The 22,275-nt window shown below is 42.4% G+C and overlaps 1 protein-coding gene across 3 annotated transcripts in view; it reads left to right on the forward strand.

The window, feature by feature from the left end:
• Window positions 1-22,275, forward strand: part of PRDM11 (PR/SET domain 11) — a 55,434-nt gene that overhangs the window by 16,109 nt on the left and 17,050 nt on the right. For 2 of the 3 annotated variants that reach the window (XM_067557605.1, XM_067557603.1), the window contains exons 2-5: window positions 5,319-5,437; window positions 5,850-5,953; window positions 7,055-7,317; window positions 8,591-8,658. In XM_067557605.1, the coding sequence (XP_067413706.1) occupies window positions 5,322-5,437; window positions 5,850-5,953; window positions 7,055-7,317; window positions 8,591-8,658 (551 nt within the window). In that variant the 5' untranslated portion in view covers window positions 5,319-5,321. Of the gene's footprint in view, window positions 1-5,318; window positions 5,438-5,849; window positions 5,954-7,054; window positions 7,318-8,590; window positions 8,659-15,576; window positions 15,990-18,108; window positions 22,126-22,275 lie in introns of those variants that run through there. The other variant, XM_067557604.1, reaches the window with a different exon arrangement.

A 22,275-nucleotide genomic window follows, 5' to 3' on the forward strand; every position in this document is an offset into this window, starting at 1 on the left:
TTTTTCTCTGATGCATTTTTAAAGTGAGCATTTCAGGCAAAGTATTTTCTTTTTCTCTGGAGAAGTTTGATAGACTCTGTCTCCTGTCTAGGTGCCTAGAATTGGTTGTTAAAATTCTTTCCCCTCTCTCTGTGTGTGGATGTGCAGACAGAGCTCGAGCCCCAAGAAATACCCAAGCCCAGTGAGGGCAGTGTCTTGCTTTCCCTGCAATTAGCTCAGATGTCTTGAAAGAAGTTCTCTGTTTTGTTGGTTTAGAATTGGTAATATTTTATAAAGAAACAAAAGTGCCTGTACCTAGAGATGCATGTGTGTATTATAGCACTTACATAGTGGCTTCACCTTCAAAATCCCTTGAGTACTGTACTGATGAATTCTCAATATGAATCAGTGATTCCTCCACTTTAGATTGACAGGTGAGAATTTGAAGCTGAAAGATTGTGACTTCCCCAAAGTGGCAATACCACTCACAGACCCCAATCCTCGACCAGAATCCCATTGTGCTGTGTTCTGGACAAGAATAAGACTGTCCCTAACTGCCCCAATGAGGTTTACAATCTAAGAATCCAGAACTTAATTTAGAAAAGAACCTAGGAATCTTGATTCCGATGCTGTGCTGAAACATCTGCTCCTACATGGGCACTTCTGAAAGAAGGGTTCTGATAGACTGTTGAATGTTCTGTATGCACGTATCCAATGTAACTGAGTGTGGCATGGGTGTGATGATACCAATATGTAAGGTAAAAGAATTGCCATGCTGGATCAGAACTGAGTTCTGTCTAGTCCAGTATCCTTTCTCTGATAGTGGCCAGCACAGCACCAGATGCTTCAGAAGAAGGTGTAAGAACCCCACAGTAAGCTTATATGGGGTAATTTGCCTTCCGTCGTCCGTGTCGTCGTCCGTGTGTGTGTGTGTCGTCCGTGTCCCGTCCCCCGTCCTCTCCTCCCCCCCCGGCCCTCTAAGTTAGTTAGTATCCTGATCCCTAATAGTTACAAATTGTCTGCAGCCCTGAAGCATGGAGTTTAATACCCCTTTCAAAATTTTTCGTAGCATTAATTATAACAACTCTGGATTTTCTTGACAATAAATATATGTCCAGTCCCTTTTAGAATCTTCCTCAATGGGATCCTGTGACAATGAGCTATGCGAAAAAGCATTTGAATTAGCCACCTTTTAATTGAATTGAATATTCCCTTCTTCTGCTGAGATGGGAGCATAATAAATAAAACAACATACCTCCAGGAAGGATGGTGAAACTGATCCCCATTAATCACAAAGGGTGGAGAGATAAGCAACTACTAGGCATGCCGTTCTATTGGATTCCTGCATGCCTTTGGGCATTGAGGACATGACTGTGTGTCATAGTGCCCGAAGCATATGAGGATTTCAATGAGCCCATATCCTCACTCCACCCTCTATGGCACACTAGGATATGGTGCAACCATACACCTAGCCATACACTTAGATAAGTCATGCTTCATTGCCAGGGTGGATTGATTTAAATCAAGGTAGTTTAAATCATGATTTAAATCGCCAAGAGAAAATTACTTATTTAAATCAAGTTTCCCACTGATACTACTTCACATATTTCTTAAACAAGGGTGCAAATCTGATCACTAAAATATGTTAATTTACAACTCAATACAGCATTTTACAACACCTCGGAGGGTATACTTTGTGTAATTTTTTAGATAACTTGATTTTTATTGATTTAGGAAATAGTACATAATCCTCATTACCTGTGTCAAGCTGCAGATGCAGCAGCTGTACATTAGGAATGATAAGAACTAAATCGTACACACAAACACAATAGCACTTATATTTTATTAAACTAAATCTTCAAATGGTATATAAATGTTTCACATTTTCAATTGCAGTAATCTCCTGAGTTGCCAGCTGACGGCTATCCTTAAACACTTTTTTTTTTAATTTTCAAATTTTATTAACTCTAACAGACAAGTCATCACAACACTAAACGTACGCTGTTCTTAAACTTCTACAACTAGCTCTCATCTTCCCCACTCCCACTGTCATTTTTATTCATAGACTGAAACAGAAATACGAGTTTTCCTGCTTTTTCAACTTAGCTTTCTTAGCTTTGAGTAAATAATACCAAACAATGAAAATATTCTCTCTGTGCCTGCAGAGAAAGCTACTGCTGTGAAAAGTTGGCTTAGCAACTGAAGGAACTCTGTTTCAAGGTGCCTGGCTAATGATTTCCACCAATTCAGGGGAGTGACTTTGTTCAAAACATCATCAGTAAACATGTACTGTTTAAATGGTTCTGCTCCAGCCCTGAAATGTATTATGACTGGCATAACTGAGGAGTGATTTTGAGATGCCCATGCCATGGCAGCATCATCTTCTTCAGAAGTTAGGCATCTACCTTTATATCTGGGGTTGAGAATGTTCTCAAGAAAATGAGGTGGAGTTTGTGCTGGATCTATTTGCTTCTTTATTGCCTGAAGTTTAACTTTCTGGTGAGGTATTTCTTTCTTCAATGTCTCTTGAAGTGCCTTCCAAATTTTGACAGCATCAGCAATGCAGCAACAATTTCTCTGACGTTTGTTTAAGGCTATGGATGTGGGCTTCAGTATACTGAGCATATCCTCTACATTCCTCTTTAATCCAATGTTAGATACTTTGGATGAGATACTTCAATCTATTTTATCATGGTTTTCTTTACAAAGTTTTATGAGAATAGGCCAGTTCATAATAAATTGTTCAAAACAATCAACCCCAGAATTGCATCAAACATCTTGAGGGAGATTTAGTTTGAATCCTCCTGCTCTCTTCAGTGAAGCTGAAGCAAAATGGCTGTTACAGATGTATTTTGCGACTTCAACAACATTTTCTTTTCTTCCTGGAGAAGACGTACTTAAGTCTTTGGCTAAAAGATGCATTAAATGGGCACTGCAGCCATATGTTGTTAAGGAGCATCCTTCCGTTTCTTCTTCTAAGTATCTTCAAATCTTTGCCACGTTTGCAGCATTGTCTGTGACAAAACTGCGCATGTGACTGTTGAATTTTTATTCACAGCTTATTACAGCTTTCACTGCCAGTTTTTTAAATATTCTGTTGTGTGGGCGTTTCCCGATGTATCTGTTGTTTCTGAAAGTATGCAATCCCATCTTGTGTTGTCACACAGGCACATATTACTGGATCATTGTGTGCATTGCTCCACCCATCAAGGCTTAAACTGGCAAATTTCCCCTCAGTATTTTTTGCACACTGTTCAAGTTCCTTCGCATACACTGTATCTAGCCAACTTTCCTTCAATGTCTGCTCTACCAGGTGGAGTGTAGCCTGGTCGTAAGGACTCAACCATGTCAATAAAGTGTTTATTGTTAACAGTGCAAAAAGGAGAATTTGTGGCATAAATTATTACTGAGCAATCTTTTCATCTATGGTATCTTGTTGGTATTTGCTGGTCCTTACTACAAACCCATCCATGGTGTTGGTTTTACTGGGTGATTGAAAATTTTTGTTTGCTACTGATACTTTGTCTGAAATACATTTTGCTGCAGCACTGCTGCTAAAAGTACCAACAGATGACTCTGAAGTTGTTGCAGATACAGTCACAGTCAAAGTCTCTAATGCTTAAATGGGATCCTGAAACAAAATTCAAAAATGATTTTGAATAGTCCTTCTTCTCACTCTATTATTCAGTTAATCATTTACATTTTTTTTCAGCGAGGCTGCAGCTCTGATTCCAAATTACCAAAAAATCTAAGACTGACTGCACTTAGAGTGCACTTAATTTTGAAGTAAGCCCCATAGAACTCACTGGCACTTTTGTTTTTTGAGAACACAAGTATAGGATGGGGGGTTCCCTTGGGAAAGCTGAGTTATGCTGAAGTAAAATAGGGAATAGATTTATGGCATTACCATTATAGTCTGGAGACTGTGGCCATGATGTTCCAGAATAAGGGGCATGTATTATGTAATATAAAATAAGAAAATGACACCCAGTGGCAACTGGCAACTCTAGATTTCTCTTACTGCAGCTTTCTGTACCGTATACTTGGGTGATAGATTCTAAACCTAGTTAACTAATTAAACAAGCCATAAGGATTACTAAGCTAAACTTTTTCTAGTGACATCCAACATAGCGAACAGCTTGGGAATTTCCTTGTTAAATCACACTTATACTAAAAGGCATAGAGAGAATCTTGAAGAATGATGCATTGCAAAGTGAATTATTTCAGTTACTAAGCAGTTGATCCACATTGTTCTTCAGACATATCCACATCTTCATCCACATCATTTTCTCCCAATCAGCAGTTTTCATTATGATGTTTCATTCTTTCAACTAGGCCCTGCATCTCCTTGCATTGCTTACACTTGACAAGTTTTCCTTTTTTACCTAGGGAAGGAATTTCTTCAAAATATTCCCCGATAGGGTCTCTCTTAGGCCCAGAAGCCATGACAGTTTTTCTGTGGCAAAAGTGTGGGGGTCTATAGGAAGCCGTGTGTGTAGTGAATAAAGTCTTCCCTTTTTCTTTCCAGTCCACTCCACTGTTCCTTTCTACTCTGCCTCCGTCGTTTGTCTCTCTGTCTTTAAGACAGTGTCTTAACTAACTCTTCTGCCTTGCTTGGCACAGCTCCACCACCACATAAGCACAGAACCACAACAATCCTATCTGGCCTGTGTCTTTCTTTGCACGTGACTTTAGTCTATTGAGAAACTGAAACAGAAACTGAAAGTCCAGAAAAGCAAGAGCTAGTAGTTAGGCTGGACAGACTAGAGCCATTAATTTATTTTTGAGACTGTAAGTGTAGGTTTAGCATGTTTGTGATGAGATTTAATTGTAACTGTTATTTTTTAAATGAGAGAAATTTAGTATTTTATTGATGATTTTAAGAAAATAAAATAAAAACCATTGATTTTTATCCATCCTGCTCATTGCCCACCTATAAACTTCTGTTGCTCAGCATTCTTTAAAAACAAGTCTTTAGTTATATAATCATACTGTGCACTACCATAATGTCTTCCATCCAATGATCTCAGTGTGTAGCCCTGTATTAGTTTTCTTTTTCTGCTTGTTTTGCGTAGCATAGTCCTCCAGCCTTACAACGTTATTCCCAGTGCCTCATGTTACTCCCTGTATTTTGCACCTAGTTCTGACCTGTGATAGAATTGCTATTGCCTCTTGGTCCAAGAAGGGATTTTTGTTTGTGCCCCAGATGTTGACATTTCTAGCAGCAATGACTGGTCTTGTTAAATGGGAGACTGATTGGATATTTGATTCTGGGGGAATGTTGTGATTTTCCCACCATTTACTTCTCTCCTCATCACTATTTTTTCATTCCCTTTCAGACCATGAGTGAAAACCTGAAGGACTGTTTGATCCAGACCCAAACTTCCTTTGGGGAGATGGTGACAATAAAGACAGAGGCCTGCTCTCCATACCGGGATCAGGAGTATGGGCAACCCTGGTAAGGGACTATACCTCTGCATAATGTGTTCCCTCATCTTTTCTCCATCTCAGCCATAGGTTTAAGATGGGTTTGATTGATGGTGCTTCCCTTGAACCTCCCTGACCTCCAGCAGGACTAGGTTTAGGGATCTTTGTGATTTCTGCCAGACATGGTGGTTTTCCAACTGAAGCACCCAGGTGATGTAAGCATTAGCCACATGATGCCATTGGAGCACCAGGTTCTGGCAGGATAGGCTGGGGCACTATGTATCTGCAGTTTAAATGGCAGAATCAAGCTTGACGCTTTAGGTTTGGGAAGCAGGGTATGGCTGTCCACACACCTTTTGTCTCACGGTCTGTTCCTTTCTATTCTTTCTTTCTCCAGCGTGTCACACTCTTAAGTTCTTTATTCTCTTTTTTTCTCTCCCTAGCTCTGGGAGGGCTGACTCTCAGTCAATAGAAGTGGAACCTAAGAAACTGAAAGGGAAACGTGACTTGATTGTGACCAAGAGCTTTCAGCAAGTGGATTTCTGGTGTAAGTGTCTTTATCACTGGAGGGAATAGACACCTCCACTTAGATAGAGTTCTCCTCCTCCCTCAATCCATTTGCTTCCCCCTGGACAAGAATGGAGGGTCTGGGATAGAATTTACCTGTAAGCCCGTCACTTTATTTAAACTCCTGAGTACACTGAAATACTCGGTGATGAAGCTGTCAGGCAGGGATTCGTGACAGTCAGTTTCCAAAGTTCTGGATTTGTAGTGGGGCTCTATGATGGGAAGTGTGCTAGGGGCTCTGAAGCATAAGGATTGGGTAACAGTGGAGTTGGCCTAGCAACCCAATAGAGAGCTTACACTTGCACACCCTGAGTATGGCTGGCCTCCTCAGGAAGCCACAGTCCCTTCCTGCCACAGGACAAGTATATGACGCTGCCTTTCACTGAGGCATAGGACAAAGGCAGTAGGATTATGTGGACAAGGGTATTTACTGGATGTGTACAATGGGTCATATACCCAACAAGCAAATGAGAGTTCTGCCTCCAAGAGCTAGTAGTCTGAAGGAGTGAGACAGCACAGAACAGAATACCATGTGGGATACAGGCCATAGAGGATAAAATGCTTGGCAAACTGTTCTAGGTGTAAGCTGTGGCATGAAAGGAGCCACAAAAGGGTGGGAACTTGGGAAGGGAAAGTGTATAAGAGAGGATATGGGAAGTGACGAAGGTGGGAGTAGAATTGTATACATCCTGGACTGCAAGGAGGATTAACTGGATATAGAAAGTGAGTGGAAGCCAGTGAAAGGCTTGAGGCAGTGGGGAGACATAGTCAGAGCAGCAGCAGAAGAAGAAGGAAGTCTTGTTCTTCTTTTAATGAACTGGCTTTTTGTCTGTGTATGCATACATATGAACACCTTTCTGCCCCCTTCTGAATGGGAGGCAGGACTGCTAGACTGTCATGGGCCCTGTATTGCTGAAAGATTCTCCTTTGCCTCAAGAGGCAGGCTTCTTTGCTTTTGGAGTAGGAGACTCTGAGTTCTGTCCTCACTGTTATAGGTTGTATAAGCTAGTAATTGCTTTCAGATGTTGGCATTTCTGCCAGTGGAACTTTCACTTCACAAGCTAATTCCTGTTTCCTCCAGTTTGTGAGTCCTGCCAGGAGTATTTCGTGGATGAATGCCCAAACCATGGTCCCCCTGTATTTGTGTCAGACACTCCAGTGCCTGTTGGGATCCCTGACCGGGCAGCACTTACCATTCCCCCTGGCATGGAGGTGGTGAAAGAACCCAGCGGGGAGAATGACGTACGCTGTGTGAACGAGGTTATCCCCAAAGGTCATGTCTTCGGGCCCTATGAGGGACAGATCTCCAGCCAGGACAAGTCAGCAGGATTCTTCTCTTGGCTGGTGAGTGTCCAAGCTGCCTCCCTAATCATGTGACAATCCATGCACAAAGCCTAGAGCAGTGAGTTATGGGGTGGTGGTACTAGCTCTGCTAAGAGAGTGGGTGCCTTTCTGTTGACTTAAATGTGCAGCAGCTCCAGATGTACCTACTGTAATTATTATTATTTTAAGGATACAGATTTGAGAAGGGGGCTAGGAGTCAGGATTCCTGGATTTAATTCCCAGATCTGGGAGGGACTGTGGTCTAGTGCAGGACTTCTCAACTGATGGGGCAAGAACTACAAGTGGTCTGCAAAGGGTGCCCTCTGGGTCAAAGTCCACCAGCTGAGAAAGCAGCAAAGTCCCACAGTTACCATAAGTTAGAAGGACTTAATGAATAGTTTACTCCTTTTCCCCTGCCTCTTGCTGTTCCTTCTGCCATGCCCTCCATCCAATCCTGAGGAAGCTCCTCAATGTATCTTCCCCTACTCTAAGGGTTGGGGAGAATCACTTCTAGAGTTTACAGGTGGTTTCCATGGCCTCTGGAAACAGCACTTCCTCCTCCTCTGAAGCAGAGCAGTGGGAAATACAAAGGAAGGAGAAGCTCACCAACCAGGATTCAACAGTCCCCCTAACTCTGTCATCCACTGGGAACAGCTCCACTACCCCACACAGTCTTCAGCATTAAAAACCATCTTGCTATTACCCCTATCCCACAATCCTTTGCATCCAAAAAGAAACCACAAGGTGGATTTGAGGTTGTGGGTGTGAAAAGTTTTGAGAGCTGCTTGTAAGTGGTTAAAGCACAGAACTGGGAACTAGGACTCCCAAATTCTACTCACAGTTCTCCTATTGATATGCTTTGTGACCATGACCAAGACCTTCAGCTCTGTGCCTCAGTCTAGCCATCTGTAAAGTGAGGATATGTCTCAATCCTGAATGCTAAGAGGAGGAGAGGAATTCAGTTTCTGTCATCTTAGTCAACAATTTCACCAAATAGTGCCGGCTGCAATGGTAGTTTTGTGATGTGGATATCAGTACACTGGGAAATGGACCTATAGCACCAAGTTCATTTCACAGAGGGGAACCCAAACACCTATCCAGTGGGAGCAAGCTAGAGGCCCTACTGGTTTGGGGTAGATTTGAAACCATGACCTAGAGGTGAAAGGCTTTATATCCCATTCTCCTCTGACCTGGGCTAGAATGGAAATATGATCTAAAGGTGAAAGGTTCTGTATTTTCTGATTCCCTCTGAGTCAGCCAGTCTTCCTGTTAGTTTTATTTTATTATTCTACAGATTGTTGATAAGAACAACCGCTACAAATCTATAGATGGGACAGATGAAACCAAAGCAAATTGGATGAGGTGAGTCCAGCTCTCTTCTGACTTTTCTTGAAGGGATTTATGATCCAGATAAAGGGCCAGGATATGCTTCTCATCCTTCTGTGTGAGTTACAAAAGAGGCTCTTTCTTAAAGGGTTCAACTCTCTTGTGTTCTTCTATTATGTGCTCTTGTGAGACATTCTGCTCTCAGATTGAATGGTCGGATCTAACAGAGGGAGGTGTATGCAGAGAATGGCTGTTCTTTGTGATGAGCAAGCATAGTCAAATCAGTGAGCAGATATACATTTCCCCCTTTTTATAATCATTAACGAGTCTCACTCCAGTTTTCTTTGATTTTTTCCTCCCTCGTTTTACTTTCCAGTGTTTGCGAAGTGCTGCCCTTAATCCTGAAGAAAATATTCCTTATTAATTTTATCCTTACCCATTTTCCAGACATTGAGAGAGAGAGACGCACACTTTTTCCTTGTGTTTCTAATGGAGCAAAATCTGCTATGGCACTCTTCTATTTGCTTCCTTGTTTTTGTCACTAGTATGATTGATTATATAAGTACAGCACTTGTTACTGAACTTTACTGGCTGAGTGGCTTCATAGCATCAGAACACAGAGCAGTGTAGGTCCTGGACAAAAAGTGGTGCTGGTTCTTATTCTTGAATAGAACAGTGAGAAATGAAGATTTTTAGCATTTACACAGTGCTCTTTAGTTTCCGAGTCTTTACAAATATTGATGTAATCTTTGCAGCCCACCCGTGGCATTATAAGCAGGTAGTATTTACCTTTTACAAATGGGGAAGCTACTACAAAGAAATGAAGTGACTTGCCCAAGGCCACGGGATGCATCAGAGGCAGAGCTAACAGAGGGCACGAGAATTTGTGGGTTTCTTGCTACTTTTGTGTTCTTACCAAACCATAACACTGCTTTCAGTAGTGAATTTTTGAAGAGTGAGTGAGTTGTCATCCGGAGCGCATTCCAGAAAAGAACCCCAAAGTTATTTTAATAACTGGATTGTTGGCCCAAATGAACAGTTCCCATGTTAACTTCACCAAGGGAAGAGGTATAGTGTGGAACTCCTGTGGAGACACTACAAAGGCAGCTAATCCATCCTATAGTCTGGCATTGCTCTTCCTTTTTGGCTGCTTGCATGAGTGGAGGGTGTCCTGACACTTGTATCCGGGATGCTCAACCAATGAGACAAAGAAGGCTGGAGTTCTTAATATGTCATATGGTCTTCTGTGTGTGAGAAACCTTTACTCCAGTAGGGCTGGTCTCTAGTCTGGAGTTATGTAATTCATGGGGAGGAGAAGAGGCAGGGAGAGGAACCATAAGTGGATGGATATTTGGATGTGGCTCTTACAGCAGAGGTTTCAGAGTTCAGAAGCCATAATAGTGCTTTCCAAGGTCAGAAGCTGTGGAGAGATTTTTCTGCTATTGTTATCTCTTCTTGTAATCATGGACAAAAGTGGGAGTAGAGAAAACAATTATATCTTCCTCCTGGATTTGAGTTGTATGGCCCTACCGCTACCAATTTTGTGTTGGTCCTATCCAGGAGCAGTTACTTACTAGCACAGTACCATAAGACAGAATGACCTCATATGAACCTTTTCATAAACCAGCATTTGTCTTGGTTATGTCTGATGGAATATGGCCAAACCCTTCTGCTCAGTCTGGTAGAGTGAGTATATTATAAAGGTTGGGTGGAAAGGATAGGAACAACAATGGAGATAAGGTGCAACAAGGTCACCAGACTCCTTTAGGGATTGTTCATCAGGGGACCCCAGACAGGTCATGCATGCAGAAAGGTCTGATTGAACTCCACGGAATGAAATCTTTCTGATTCTTCTACCTCCAGCTGGAAAAAGTGCTTCCCATGGTGATAGTGTGTGGAATATGACTGTGTTCATGCTAACTAACATGATGTAACAAGAAAGGATTGACTGGGAATGTTTTTGTGTGTTCAGAAACTTTCAGATAGTGTTGACATTCAGTATCCTGCCTTAGCACCTAACCTCTCCTGGATATTATCCTCAAAAGTTGTACTTCTAAGAATACTGTAGCAGCATCTGAAAAAAGAGTGGCTGTCTCCTTGCCATTGTTCCCAGAGGTAATGCTTGGCTGGCAGAGTGGATCTCTTCACTGGGATGGGATAGTTCGTGGACAGCAGCCTTAGCTGATTCACCATTGTATTGCGTATCATTTTATGTGTTTGACCCACCAAATCAGAGATCGTCTTTGTATTCGTGACGGGGGAATTTGGCACCTTCCAGTATTTACTCTTTGGGGAGTCCAGATCCTCTTTAACTATGACAGTGGATAGGAGGAAAGGAAGAACACATGACAGGACAGGTGACAAACAGCTGTCAGCTGAAACATACAATGTTGCATTTTTCCTTCTCCTTCTACTTCATCTCTGAGAAGCTCTTGGAGCTGGGCTGCAGGTTCTCTTGAGATGGCCACTGATCCAAGAACAAGTCACTATGAGAGTCTCCTCTTAGCATAAAGGGTTGTTGGCTCTAATAGTGTGCGGAACTTGGTGGTTTTGTTTGCAGGGATTTGTGTGAACCTTTTCCTCAGTCTCACTTCACACAGGGGCTGGCTTTGAACACGTGACCTGACTCAAAGCAAACCTAGGTCAAAATCGCTGTGTTGCCTCCAGCCTTAATGCAAAATCATGAATCTATCCCGATCCTGAATCTTACAAGGGCTAACACAAAACCCAGAACTAGCCTTATTGTATTGGTTACTTTTGGGACGTGGCTGAGACACTTCAGACAGCTCTTAATGACCTTTTGTCATAAGGGATGAGGCAGGGGATGCTTCTGGAAAATGGAACTGCCTTTGAAATGGTGCATGGAGTTCTTAGGGCACTCTTCTGGGTGATTCATCATTGTCCTCATTGGAAGATGGTGAAGGGAAGTATATGGAGTTGTGGCAGTGTCCAAGGAGATTATCACAGTGTGGTGTCTCTCATATGAGAGTCCTAGAATTCCTGTGGCAGGTTACAATCTCCAAGCAGTTGCTTAAAAAGAGCACTCAAATTCTCAAAAACTTGGTCCAAATCCTCCCCCACCCTCAGGGTAGGAAAGTCTTAATTTATCTCACCACGTGCACACTTGTGCATGGAGATGTCTGTGTGTTTGCTTTTTTATTAGGTCCTTTCAAGTTTTGCACTGTTGCTGCAACTCTTTGGGAACATTTTTCTACCAGGCTTATGATGGCTTCATATGCACACAGTCCAGATGGGTTTGTAATAGCACTATGTTTTTTTCTTCTGCCCTTTGGGGATGGCCGGGAATGGATGCCTGGTTTCGGTTCCCATGCTCATTTAATTTAGTTGGGTTGCATACACTCATTTTGTTAGTTCTTGGCATGTAGGGCCTGAGAGTTCTTATGGGTCTGCCTGTTTCAGTGAATTGTTTTGAAGGAGTAATATAGCAGTATCACTCTAAAACTCTGATAGAGCCACAAGCTGCCTGCAAACAGCACTCTGAGGACATTGTGCATTTATTGCATTTGCTCTTCAGAAGCAGTGTAGAGTGTAGGTGGCCTTGCGTGCAGAAAGGTTCTGTATATTGCATATTAGCAATTCTTAAATACTCCTTTGCAACTGAAAGTGAAGCTTGTAAAGCTTTAAGCTATCACTGGGGACGTGCTCCTTCTGAGATGAGAAGAGAATTCAGAGCTATGGATGGCCTGTTTATGACTCCTGTAGAGGGCCTGGCAACAGCCTACGTTTCATTCTGCATGGGCCACAATACTTGAAAGTTAAAGCATTCTCCTTGGCATTCATATAATAGGTGCCAAAGCTAGAGGCCTGAACAATCTCTAACTGGCAGAAGACTAGGTTTTAATATAGACCCAAAACTCATCCAGGCTCCTGGTAACTATCACTAGTTTTTTACAAGCCTGTGCAAACCATGTCTGCTGGAAACCTGACATTTGTTGGCTTTGCAAGGTTTTGTCTTAAAATCAGGCCAGACTCACCAGTGTTTTGGTAGTTCTGCTTTTTGGTGTTTACAGTCTTTCGAATCTCAAACTCAGAGGAAAATTCCACTCTGATGCGCAGACTCGGAAGGAAAGATTGGTATGAGCCCATAGGACATGAAACTGCCACTAAGTACAGCTGTGCAATTCCCTGTATGGGATTAGCCACCATGGCAAAATTGGGAGTCATAACTCACCACTGGTGCAGCTCCAGCAATGATAGAAGCCATGGAAGCAATAATGTAGACAGGGCTCAATCTTGTTAACACTATCAACTTACCTTGCTCAAGCAACTCCCAAGCGAGTTCTCTGTTGAAATCTCACCTGCTTTCTCTTTAAAAGGAGATTGTCATGCTGTTCCTTTTGACCAGAACAGTTAGCCAGTACTGGAAATCTTGCAGGTTGCTTCAGTTAGGAGGAGAAATTGATGATGTCATCAGGTATTTGATGCATTTCTGCTTATTTACAAAGAATATGCATAAAGTCCTGTTTCCCTGAAGACAGTAGGGTATCGTTCAGAAGACAGTTTACTTGCAAATATTCCAATCCTTTTTTTCCAGCCAGCATTCTACCCAAAAAGGGCCCTTACCTTTCTTTCAGGGTCATGCTACACGTGCATCTCTTGCTGTGCTTGTCTTTCTGCTGCCTTTTCTGAATGCTTCTGAGATGTTTCTGGATGCATCTGTGTGCGCACGCACACACACGCAGGCACACACGCAACTACACCAGAACATTACACCTCTGTTAGTATTTGCATTCAGTCTCTAATGAAACCCCTCCCCCCACATAGCTTAGCTCCTGACCAGCCTTTTATGTGGCCTGTGTTTTGGACAGTGGCTCCTATTGTTTCAGCTATCTGTTCCATAAAGGAACTTAACTGCTTTGTACATGGATCCTGAACAAAGGTGGTGTTATGCCTACTAACTTCAATGAGGTTTCAGCCAACCCTCAGCGTAACAGCATTAGGGAAAACCAACAAATACACCTGAAAGGAGTCCACTTACTTTTCCCATAAGTTTTTGTCATAGCTTACATTTGTCTAGTGCCTTTCATGTCCTGATAATTAGTGTTGTCCCATTTTTGTGATATGGTGGGAAACTGGTCAGTACACTGGTCATATTACTTACCCTTTAAAAAGTATCTTGGGATCTTTAATGTCCATGCAGGGCAGATAGAACCTTGTGTTTAAGACCTCCTTCTGCTGACCACCACACACAGTAAACTGCATGACACTAACTATAACTTTTCTGGAAAGATGAAGGTCTGTGTTAACTCAGCCAGGATTTAAACATGTCAGACACCATGCAGTAGCAATATAGTTATAACTAAGACATTTTACTATGTGGTCCCAGATTAGATTAAACTGAGTTTTAAAAGCATGTTAGATTTCCCCCCCCTTCACCCCCCCATTTTCCCACTGCCACCATGGAGTCAATATGGGGCAGAGTTAAGGTGATTTGGATGCTATAATTGTGCATTTCCATACTTAATACGTTTCTTTTTCTTTTAAGTTTAACCATAAATCTGAATTTCCTGGTATTTGTAATTGTTGGTTTGTGTTAATCACATCATCATTGGTAAGGTTTTTACCTTTAATTACATCCTTAAGGTAAGGTTTTTAACCTTAAATTACTGATATATGCTCTCAAACTTACCTCCATCTTGATGTAGATTTTGTGTGAGAATTTCCTTTTATAAATGATCAAAAACTTCATACAGAAATGTTAAACCAGAAACCCAAAGCGATCATTACCATGTGATATCTTTAATGATCGGAAAATATGTAGTATCTACCTTAAATCATGTTTTATTTGAAATTTTGAAGTCAGAGTCACCTGTGTGTTCTGGCTACCTCACTTCACTCTGGAATAGCACAAAACAGCCTGAGCATACTGGTTAGTTAAGCTGGCTTTACAGGTGCTTTGCATTCTCAGAATGCACACCTGTTTCCCCTGCCCTTCCAGTCTTCCACATTCTCCTGCACCCTCCAGGGCTGGATTAACCCATCACTGGGCCCTACACAAACATATACTTCTGGACCCCTATCGTCACATGAATAACAAACAACCATAAAATACACTCACCATGGCCGGGCTGGCTGTGTTGTGGATCCACCAGGACCAGTTGTTCATTGTATTGCTGCTCAGGTCATTACTCACCATGGCAGAGGAGCCGCTGAGCCAAATTTGGGTGAGTGGCCTATCAACCGGGCACCACTCAGTGAGTGTGCTGTATGTCTGTTTGTTGGAATTCTTTGGAGAATAGTATTTATTAACCACACTGAAGAACAAATTGTCAGGGAAGATTATAAGTTAAAAAAATTATCATTAAACACAGTTCTTTAAAAAAATGAAGTATTCATATGGCAGCATATGCATAAGATTTCAGTGAGTTTTAACTGTAAGGGAAATTGTCTGCATTATGGTCCCTTATTAAAATAATTTAGAATACACAAATAAGGTCTGACACAGGGTTCTCAGTTTGTTTGTTTTTTTGTTTTTTTTTTTGTTTTTTTAAAGATTCCATTTTTAAATTGTTGCTTCATGAGCTAATTAATGGACTCTCTTCTAAATTCTCACAAAATTTATCCACTACTCAGAGTAGGTGCTATCATTTTGGCGAGGAGATGCTGAAATGTTCATGCATAATGAAGGCTTTGAATCCCAGCTTTGAAGTCGACTCAACCTTAATTGTGGAGCTCAAACTAGCACCTCCATAATAGTCCCAGTTTCAATCTTGAAAGTTACCTTTTAAAAACAAAATGGCTGCCCTTTTCTGTGTGGACTGAGGAATACTGAAAGTTTGTGGGTGTGGGCGGAATTACTCCCCACCAACTCCTCTTACTGGAGATCAGCCCCAGTGCAACACTGGCCATGTGGTTGGATGCGGGTGGTAGGGTGTGGTACTTGGCGTTGATTTCTTTTTACCCAATTGTGCTTTGTGGGATGTTCAACCTAAGGAATATGACTGAACGAAAGAGGAAGCCCAAGTTTTCCAAGGAAGAGCTGGACATTCTGGTCACTGAAGTGACCCGGAACGAAGCCATGCTGTTTGGGAGGGAGACAATGCGTCTATCCCATGCTGACAGGGACAAGATCTGGGAAGGCATAGCCAGGAAAATCACATCAGTCAGCCAGGTCCCCAGGTCTGTAAAAGACATTAAGCACAGATGGGACGACATGAAGAGAAGGACCAAGGACAAACTGGCATTCATGCAGAGGTCCCTCTCCAGCCCTGGCAGCACGGGGCGGCCCTCGGCCATCGTCCTGACCGCCCACGAGAGAGCCATCGAGTCGACGCTGCATTCGTCACGCCAGATGCACGGCTTCCGGAGAGCGGATCTGGACGTGGTTGACAGCCCATCAACAAGCTGTAAGTATCACTAGATTAACCTCTCTGTTTTATGCTCACATATCTCAGTTTAGACACAAAAGTGTCATTTGTGTATGAGACAACGTGCTGTGCTGCCGTCCTGCCCACTGTGGTGTTGGTCACTAATAGGTCTTCTCTGTTGATCATGGTGAAGTGAGATGGAAGCAAGTTTCTCCCATCCCAAATTAACATTTTCTTATGCATCTGCATCTCCCAGCTTCTTGCCTTATTGTCTCTCCCCCTTCCTTTGAGTGGATAGTGATAAGGTTCTGCCTTTTTAAGGGGTGGACAGGGGCTTTCAAAGCATTACCCAAGCCAACTAGATTGGGGAAGCTGGATGCAACTACTTCCAATCAGTGGAAAGGCAGTGGAAAGGACTTGGGGGGCGGAGGGGAGGTGTTCCCAAACATGCATCCCAGTAGGGAGGAGACTTGGACAAGCTTTGCACCAAGTCCCATCACTAATGGATCCATTGCCCTGTAACCAGCTTCCATGAGGCCCTCTTTTTATGGTGACCACTGATGCTTGTTTTCAGGCCACTGCCAGCTTCTTACCTGGTAGTTTGAGTGTTCAGTGCAAGAAAGGGCATGTTGTTGATTTTTTTTTCTTAATTGAAACAGAAGATTGGCTCTGCTTTTTAGTTGCACTTCTTCTGGTGAAACTCACTAACTCCCTCCAGGCCTAAGCTCCTTTCTACTTTGTGTTTTGTTTTTGTTTTTTGGCCTTTTTCTTACGAATTTTTCTCTGTGGATATAGAATTTCCTTTGCTATAAGCCTTTGGGGATATGAAGTAGGAAAGGAGGGGATATCGGTTATTGTGGAAAGTGGATTAAGTATAGTTTCATTCCTGGTGTTCTCCCACCATGTTTTGTCTCTTCCCTTAGTGCTCTACCAATTAATGTTGTTAACAGAAATGCAGTGACAGAATTCTACTAGCACTGGGCTGGCAAAATGGGGCTCAGCTAGGATATGTCTACACTGCAAAGAAAAACCTGTGACGCTGAGTCTCAGAGCCTGGGTCAAGTGACTCTGGTTTGCAGGGGCTCAGGCTGCAGGGCTAAAAATAGCAGTTTAGACATTCCCGTTTGGACTGGAGCCCAGGCTCCGAAACTTGGCGAAGGGGGCTGATCTTGGTGGGTTTTTGTTTTTTTGTTTTTTGCAATGTAAACATACTCTTAGACAACTCCTTGCGCCTACCTTTGGGAACTAGTAATGTATCTTTCAGAGTCACAAGGTTAATGTGCACATTTATATGGGGTTTCTAGCCTTTATTATCCAGAGACTCTCTTCTGAACTTGATAGCCTTTTTCGAAATAGTTAATACATCTGTGAGGATTTCAGTAAGTAGCTAGAAATATAGCTACTTATATTTCACGTATGTATGCCCATGAACAGGATTATCACTAGATTTTTGTTGCAATCAGTGGCATTGAATTGAAGTGGGTTTTCTTTGTGTGTATGTAGGTATGTGTGTGGTTTTGGGGTTTTTTTCCCCTGCATCAGTCTTACAGACCTAGTTAACATGGGGTCCTGTTGCTTTAAAGCAGCATTACCCAGTTATATCACTTGGTGGCACCAAACCAAAAATACTGCAGTGCTATTTAAATTTGGCAAGCACCAGGTGCCATTATATAGCTGTCTATATAAAATATAATGTAAGCAATAGTACATAACCAGGTGTATGTCACCAGGTATCTGCACATTTCTGGTGAGTTCTCAGATGCTAGCCTAAAGGCTAGCTGCCTTCATTTACCCAGAACATGCAAGTTTCTTACTTAGCCATGCTTTTGGGGAAGGTAGGTCATCACTATTGTTTAAAATTATTTTAGTTTCTGGTAACAAATCTTGACTCGATATCCTGTCAGGTTGGATCCCTCCCCAACTGATTTGGGTTCCTTCCCTCTCACTGCCTGAATCGCAACATTTGGTGCTCAGGTACTAATATTTGCTTTACACGGGCAAGCATGTTTAAGTTATCACCAAAACCTGTAGCTGGAGGCTTCTCTCTTATGCCAGGATAGTGAAGAGAAAGCTTTCCAGCTACTCTAAGATGTCTTGAAACAAGTCGTTGGACAGAAAGTTTTGCCATAATAATTTGCACTTCTTGTTCTGTTTGAAGCTGAAGAAGATGAGGAAATGCCAGGCCCCTCACAGGAGCACCACTTCTCATCACTGCAGAGGGATGGTGAGGAAGCCAGCCAGCTGTCTGGGCCTTCTCTCCTCCGCACTTCTTCTTCATCTGATCAATCTGAAGCTACCAACCAAAGGCAGGAAGCGCAGCACCTGTCCCCACATGCCCAGTCATCCTATAAACCCCCTCGCCCACGCAGCAGGAGCCCACCCCTTTCTAGCTTTGATCGACAGCTACTCCATTCCCACACCCAGCAGACAGACCTGTTCAGGCAGTTCTGCCAGGAGCTGGTGGCTATCCACAGAGACATGGCGGACAGCATGCATGTGATTGGCCAGAGGATGGCTGACCTGACTGGGCAAGTTGGCCAGATGTGCCAGACCCTGACAGAAATCCGTGATGGGGTCCAGGCTTTTCATAGGGTGCTTGGTCCTAATGCCACTCCGAGGACTCTCCTGCAGGCACCCTGCTCAAGGAACCTATGTGAGCCCAATGCAGAGTCCAACCAAAGCCCCCCAAAGCAGACTCCTCCTGCACGGACTACGAGGTCCCAGAAGAGAAAACACCATTTTTAATTTGCTTAATGTTAAATAAAAGAAGGGAGGCCCATCATGAGCTGTTGCAAATTCACAGGGCCTCTACCGAAGGGTCAGTATTACATGTGGAGAAGCAGCAGGCCCCCCTTATCTGTAAAGCGATATGAGTTATGGCAGCCAGCTGAGTAGTAGGCCAGGCACAATGGCCTGACAAACAGGGGTCTCAAGTCTTTTAGAACCTGGAATGCAGGTCAGTTAAACCTTCACTCCTTTTGTCCTGTAGCTATTTTAAGCCATCAGGACCCCCTGTGCTTAAGTACTCTAGAGGCTGAGACATGCACTTAGATTAATTTCTTTGATCTCTAATGCCTGTGAAACATCGCTAGGCTACCATATTTCCAAATTCTTTAAAAATCCAAACCACAGAATACCACAGCCTCTGTCCTCCCGCCATTATCCTGCAAATTGGCATGTGTGCTGTGCAGACTCTTAACTAAGCGATGCATCATTATAACTCTAAAGGCTGTAATTGCTCATTAGTTCATCTTGTGCTCTGCAATAATGAGAGACCAGGGCTTACTGCCGTCATTACCAGCAGCTTTGGGAATGGGGATATAAAAGTGCAAATGCAGAGATGGGGAGAAAGTAGATGCAGAGAGACCCTCCCACCCACAGCAACTTCAAAAAGACTGTTGAGCACAGAGGATGGTTCTCCATGTCCACTGAGAGGAGGACAAGAAGTAACCATTTTAGTTTGCAGCAGAGGAAATTTAGGTTAGATAGTAAGAAGTTTTTCCTAACTATAAGGATAGTTAGGCACTTGAACAGGCTTCCAAGGGAGGTAGTGGAATCCTAGTCACTGGAGGTTTTTAAGAAAAGGTTGGACGAACACCTGTCCAGGATGGTCTAGGGTTACTTAATCCTTTCTTATCATGGGGGGATGGACTAGAATGACCTCTCATCGTCCCTTCTACCCTATATTTCTGTGATTCTATAAAACCCTCAAAGCTGTGGCTTAATCCATCTATTACCTTGCGTGTATCTGAGGCTCTGTCTGCACTTCACAGTCGTGGTAAAACATGGCTAGTTTTTTGTAATATGATTGTGGCCAAACAGGGTTGTACCATGTTCTTTTCTGGCGTGTTATAACCTCTCTTGTTTTTATATACCTAAAAATGTGCTCAGTACTCTGCTGAACCACGTAAAGACACAGTGCCTGATTTTGATGTCACGTACATTAGTTTTACATCAGTGTAATTCTATTGACTTCAGTGGAGTTATTCTTCATTTACCCTGGGGTAACTTAGGGCAGAATTTGTGGCATGGTCTCTGCCTCGAAGAGCTTGCAATCCAAATTTCCTGATAGATATCTAAGCTAAAACCTCAAACACCTCATTTCTGTCCAGACATGAGAGCTATGTTTCAGCATTTTAAACTTTGTTGTTATTGGATAGTCAAGACCATAGGCTCCATCTGCCTTTACATATACAATCGTCATTTTGAAACTAAGTTTTAGTACATTCATCTAACTTAGCTACAACACACATTGTTGAGTTGAATCCACACATTAACTTTTTCATAACACAACTGGATGTTGGCCTGGTTTGCCTATCCTCCTCTATGATGCCACCTCTAACCCTAGAAAAATCTGGGCAGTTATCTCATAGTGCCTAGAGGACATTCACACCGAGCAGCACCAGCAGCTTGTGAGCCAGTGCTTTCTAGGATGTCCTACTGTACATAGAGCTGGGTAGCAGTGAGATTAGCCAAACTGGAGACACAAACACAGGTGGGGGGAGGAGGGGTCACATCTACACACGAGTGTTGCTATCTGGTTGCACAAAGACAGCATGTGTCATCCTAGATCTCTTGAAATGGTGACACAAGGTTAACTGTCACAGTTACTAACCAAGTACTAACCATGTTGTGTATGTGAACACAAGTCCTAGTTAGGGCCCCTCTTGTCACAGGTGAATTTTAGCAAATTCAGCTAAAAGTTGTGTAGGCAGAGCCTTAGTGGACAGTGAACTCAGAAAGCACAATATGTGAGACCTGCTTCATTATTCTTAAGCTCTTAAGAGTATTTTCTTTCTCATTTGCCATTTCCCTTGTGAAATTTACTGTGGTAATTGTCTAAAACACTGCAGTTCAGTTGTTACTGCAGTGTTTGAGCCATTCCGGGTATGTATATTTTCATTTGACTGTTCTAATACAAATAGGTTAATTTTTAATCACGTGAAAAAGGGCTCTAGTTCAAGAAAGCCCAAGTCTTATGAGGAGAAAATCTCTTTTCTATCCAGGAATTAATCCACTTTGGATTCCCACAGAGGAATTACTCCAGAGCATTAAAGCCAGAGCAGAGCAGTGTTTGCTTTCCTTTCTATTAAGTCTGTCGTTTTGCTTTGGTTGCAATATTTGCATTCTGTAGAAAAATAGTCCTTTTGGTTTTTATTGTGGGGGAATGTATTTGATCTTGGCAAGGTTGGATAAACTTATCTAATGTGGCTTAAGGAGAAGCTGAGAAATGGCAAATGTTTTAAAGCTTGTATGAGTAAATATGGTGCTACTGCTGAATATTATTAGTAATATTCTTAGCTTATATTTATTATAATATTTGGTCCATGCTGATGTCCATGCTGTTGATATAACTGCAAGATTAGCTCCCCTGATTATGTTGTCCTTGGGGAGTTGCCATGGGAACTCTCAGAGCTAGACAGTAGAGGCCTAACCTCTGCAGCTGGTAAGCACCCACAGTTTCCAATGACTCTTATGGTAGTTATGGGTATTCTTAAGTTTAAGCCCTTAATGTACAGAAGCACTTAGGGTGGTGACCCTCAGATATGGTGCTGGTCCACTGAGGGCCCTAAGCAAGAATATTTTAGGGGCCCTCTCTTATCTCTCACCCAATTCCCTAAAAAATGCTAACTGCATTATTTTTGCAAACCAAAAAATATACCAAGACAACACATACTAATATACTTGTTAAAATCTCCACATTAAATAAGACAAATGGTATTTTGGAGGTAATACTAAATCAGGGATCCCTTGAGCAGCTTGGTCCCTAAGCATTTGCTTAGTCTGCTTATGGCTAGTGCCACCACTGATGATCCTATTGTCTGTTATGCTAACAGGACAGCCTAAAGAGCAAACTCCTGAAATATCAGGGCATGGGGGACTGGTGAAGAGAAAGGATCACAACTTAACCTAATCATTAGATTTATAGTATGTATCCCTGTATTTCCTCTGTGGGGTATTAGAGATGGGGCCTGGTTCCCCCGGGGATAATTGTCTGCCCTGTGTAGATTCTGTGCAAATCACATTAACTGGTTACTGAAGCCTGACAAAGTGCCATGTTGAAGCATACTGCTGTGCTTACTCCAGTATTTCCATTTCTTGTATATGCTGGAAAAATATTTCTTTAAAAGTATTTTTGTTAAGATTACAATAAATATATAACACTTTTAACATACATGTTTGTTGAGTCATTTGTGCTTTTCACTCCATCTTTGCCTAAATTTGTGCCATGGAGCTAAAGTTAAAGATCTAGTGCACACAGTGGCCTCTGCAGCCACATCCACTTGCTCTCTGACATTCCCAGACATCCCAGGGCTGCCAAGTG

This window comes from Emydura macquarii, unplaced genomic scaffold, assembly GCF_026122565.2.
Source record: "Emydura macquarii macquarii isolate MOO-44397 ecotype Brisbane River unplaced genomic scaffold, CSIRO-AGI_Emac_v2 contig_1876, whole genome shotgun sequence".
NCBI lineage: Eukaryota > Metazoa > Chordata > Testudines > Chelidae > Emydura > Emydura macquarii.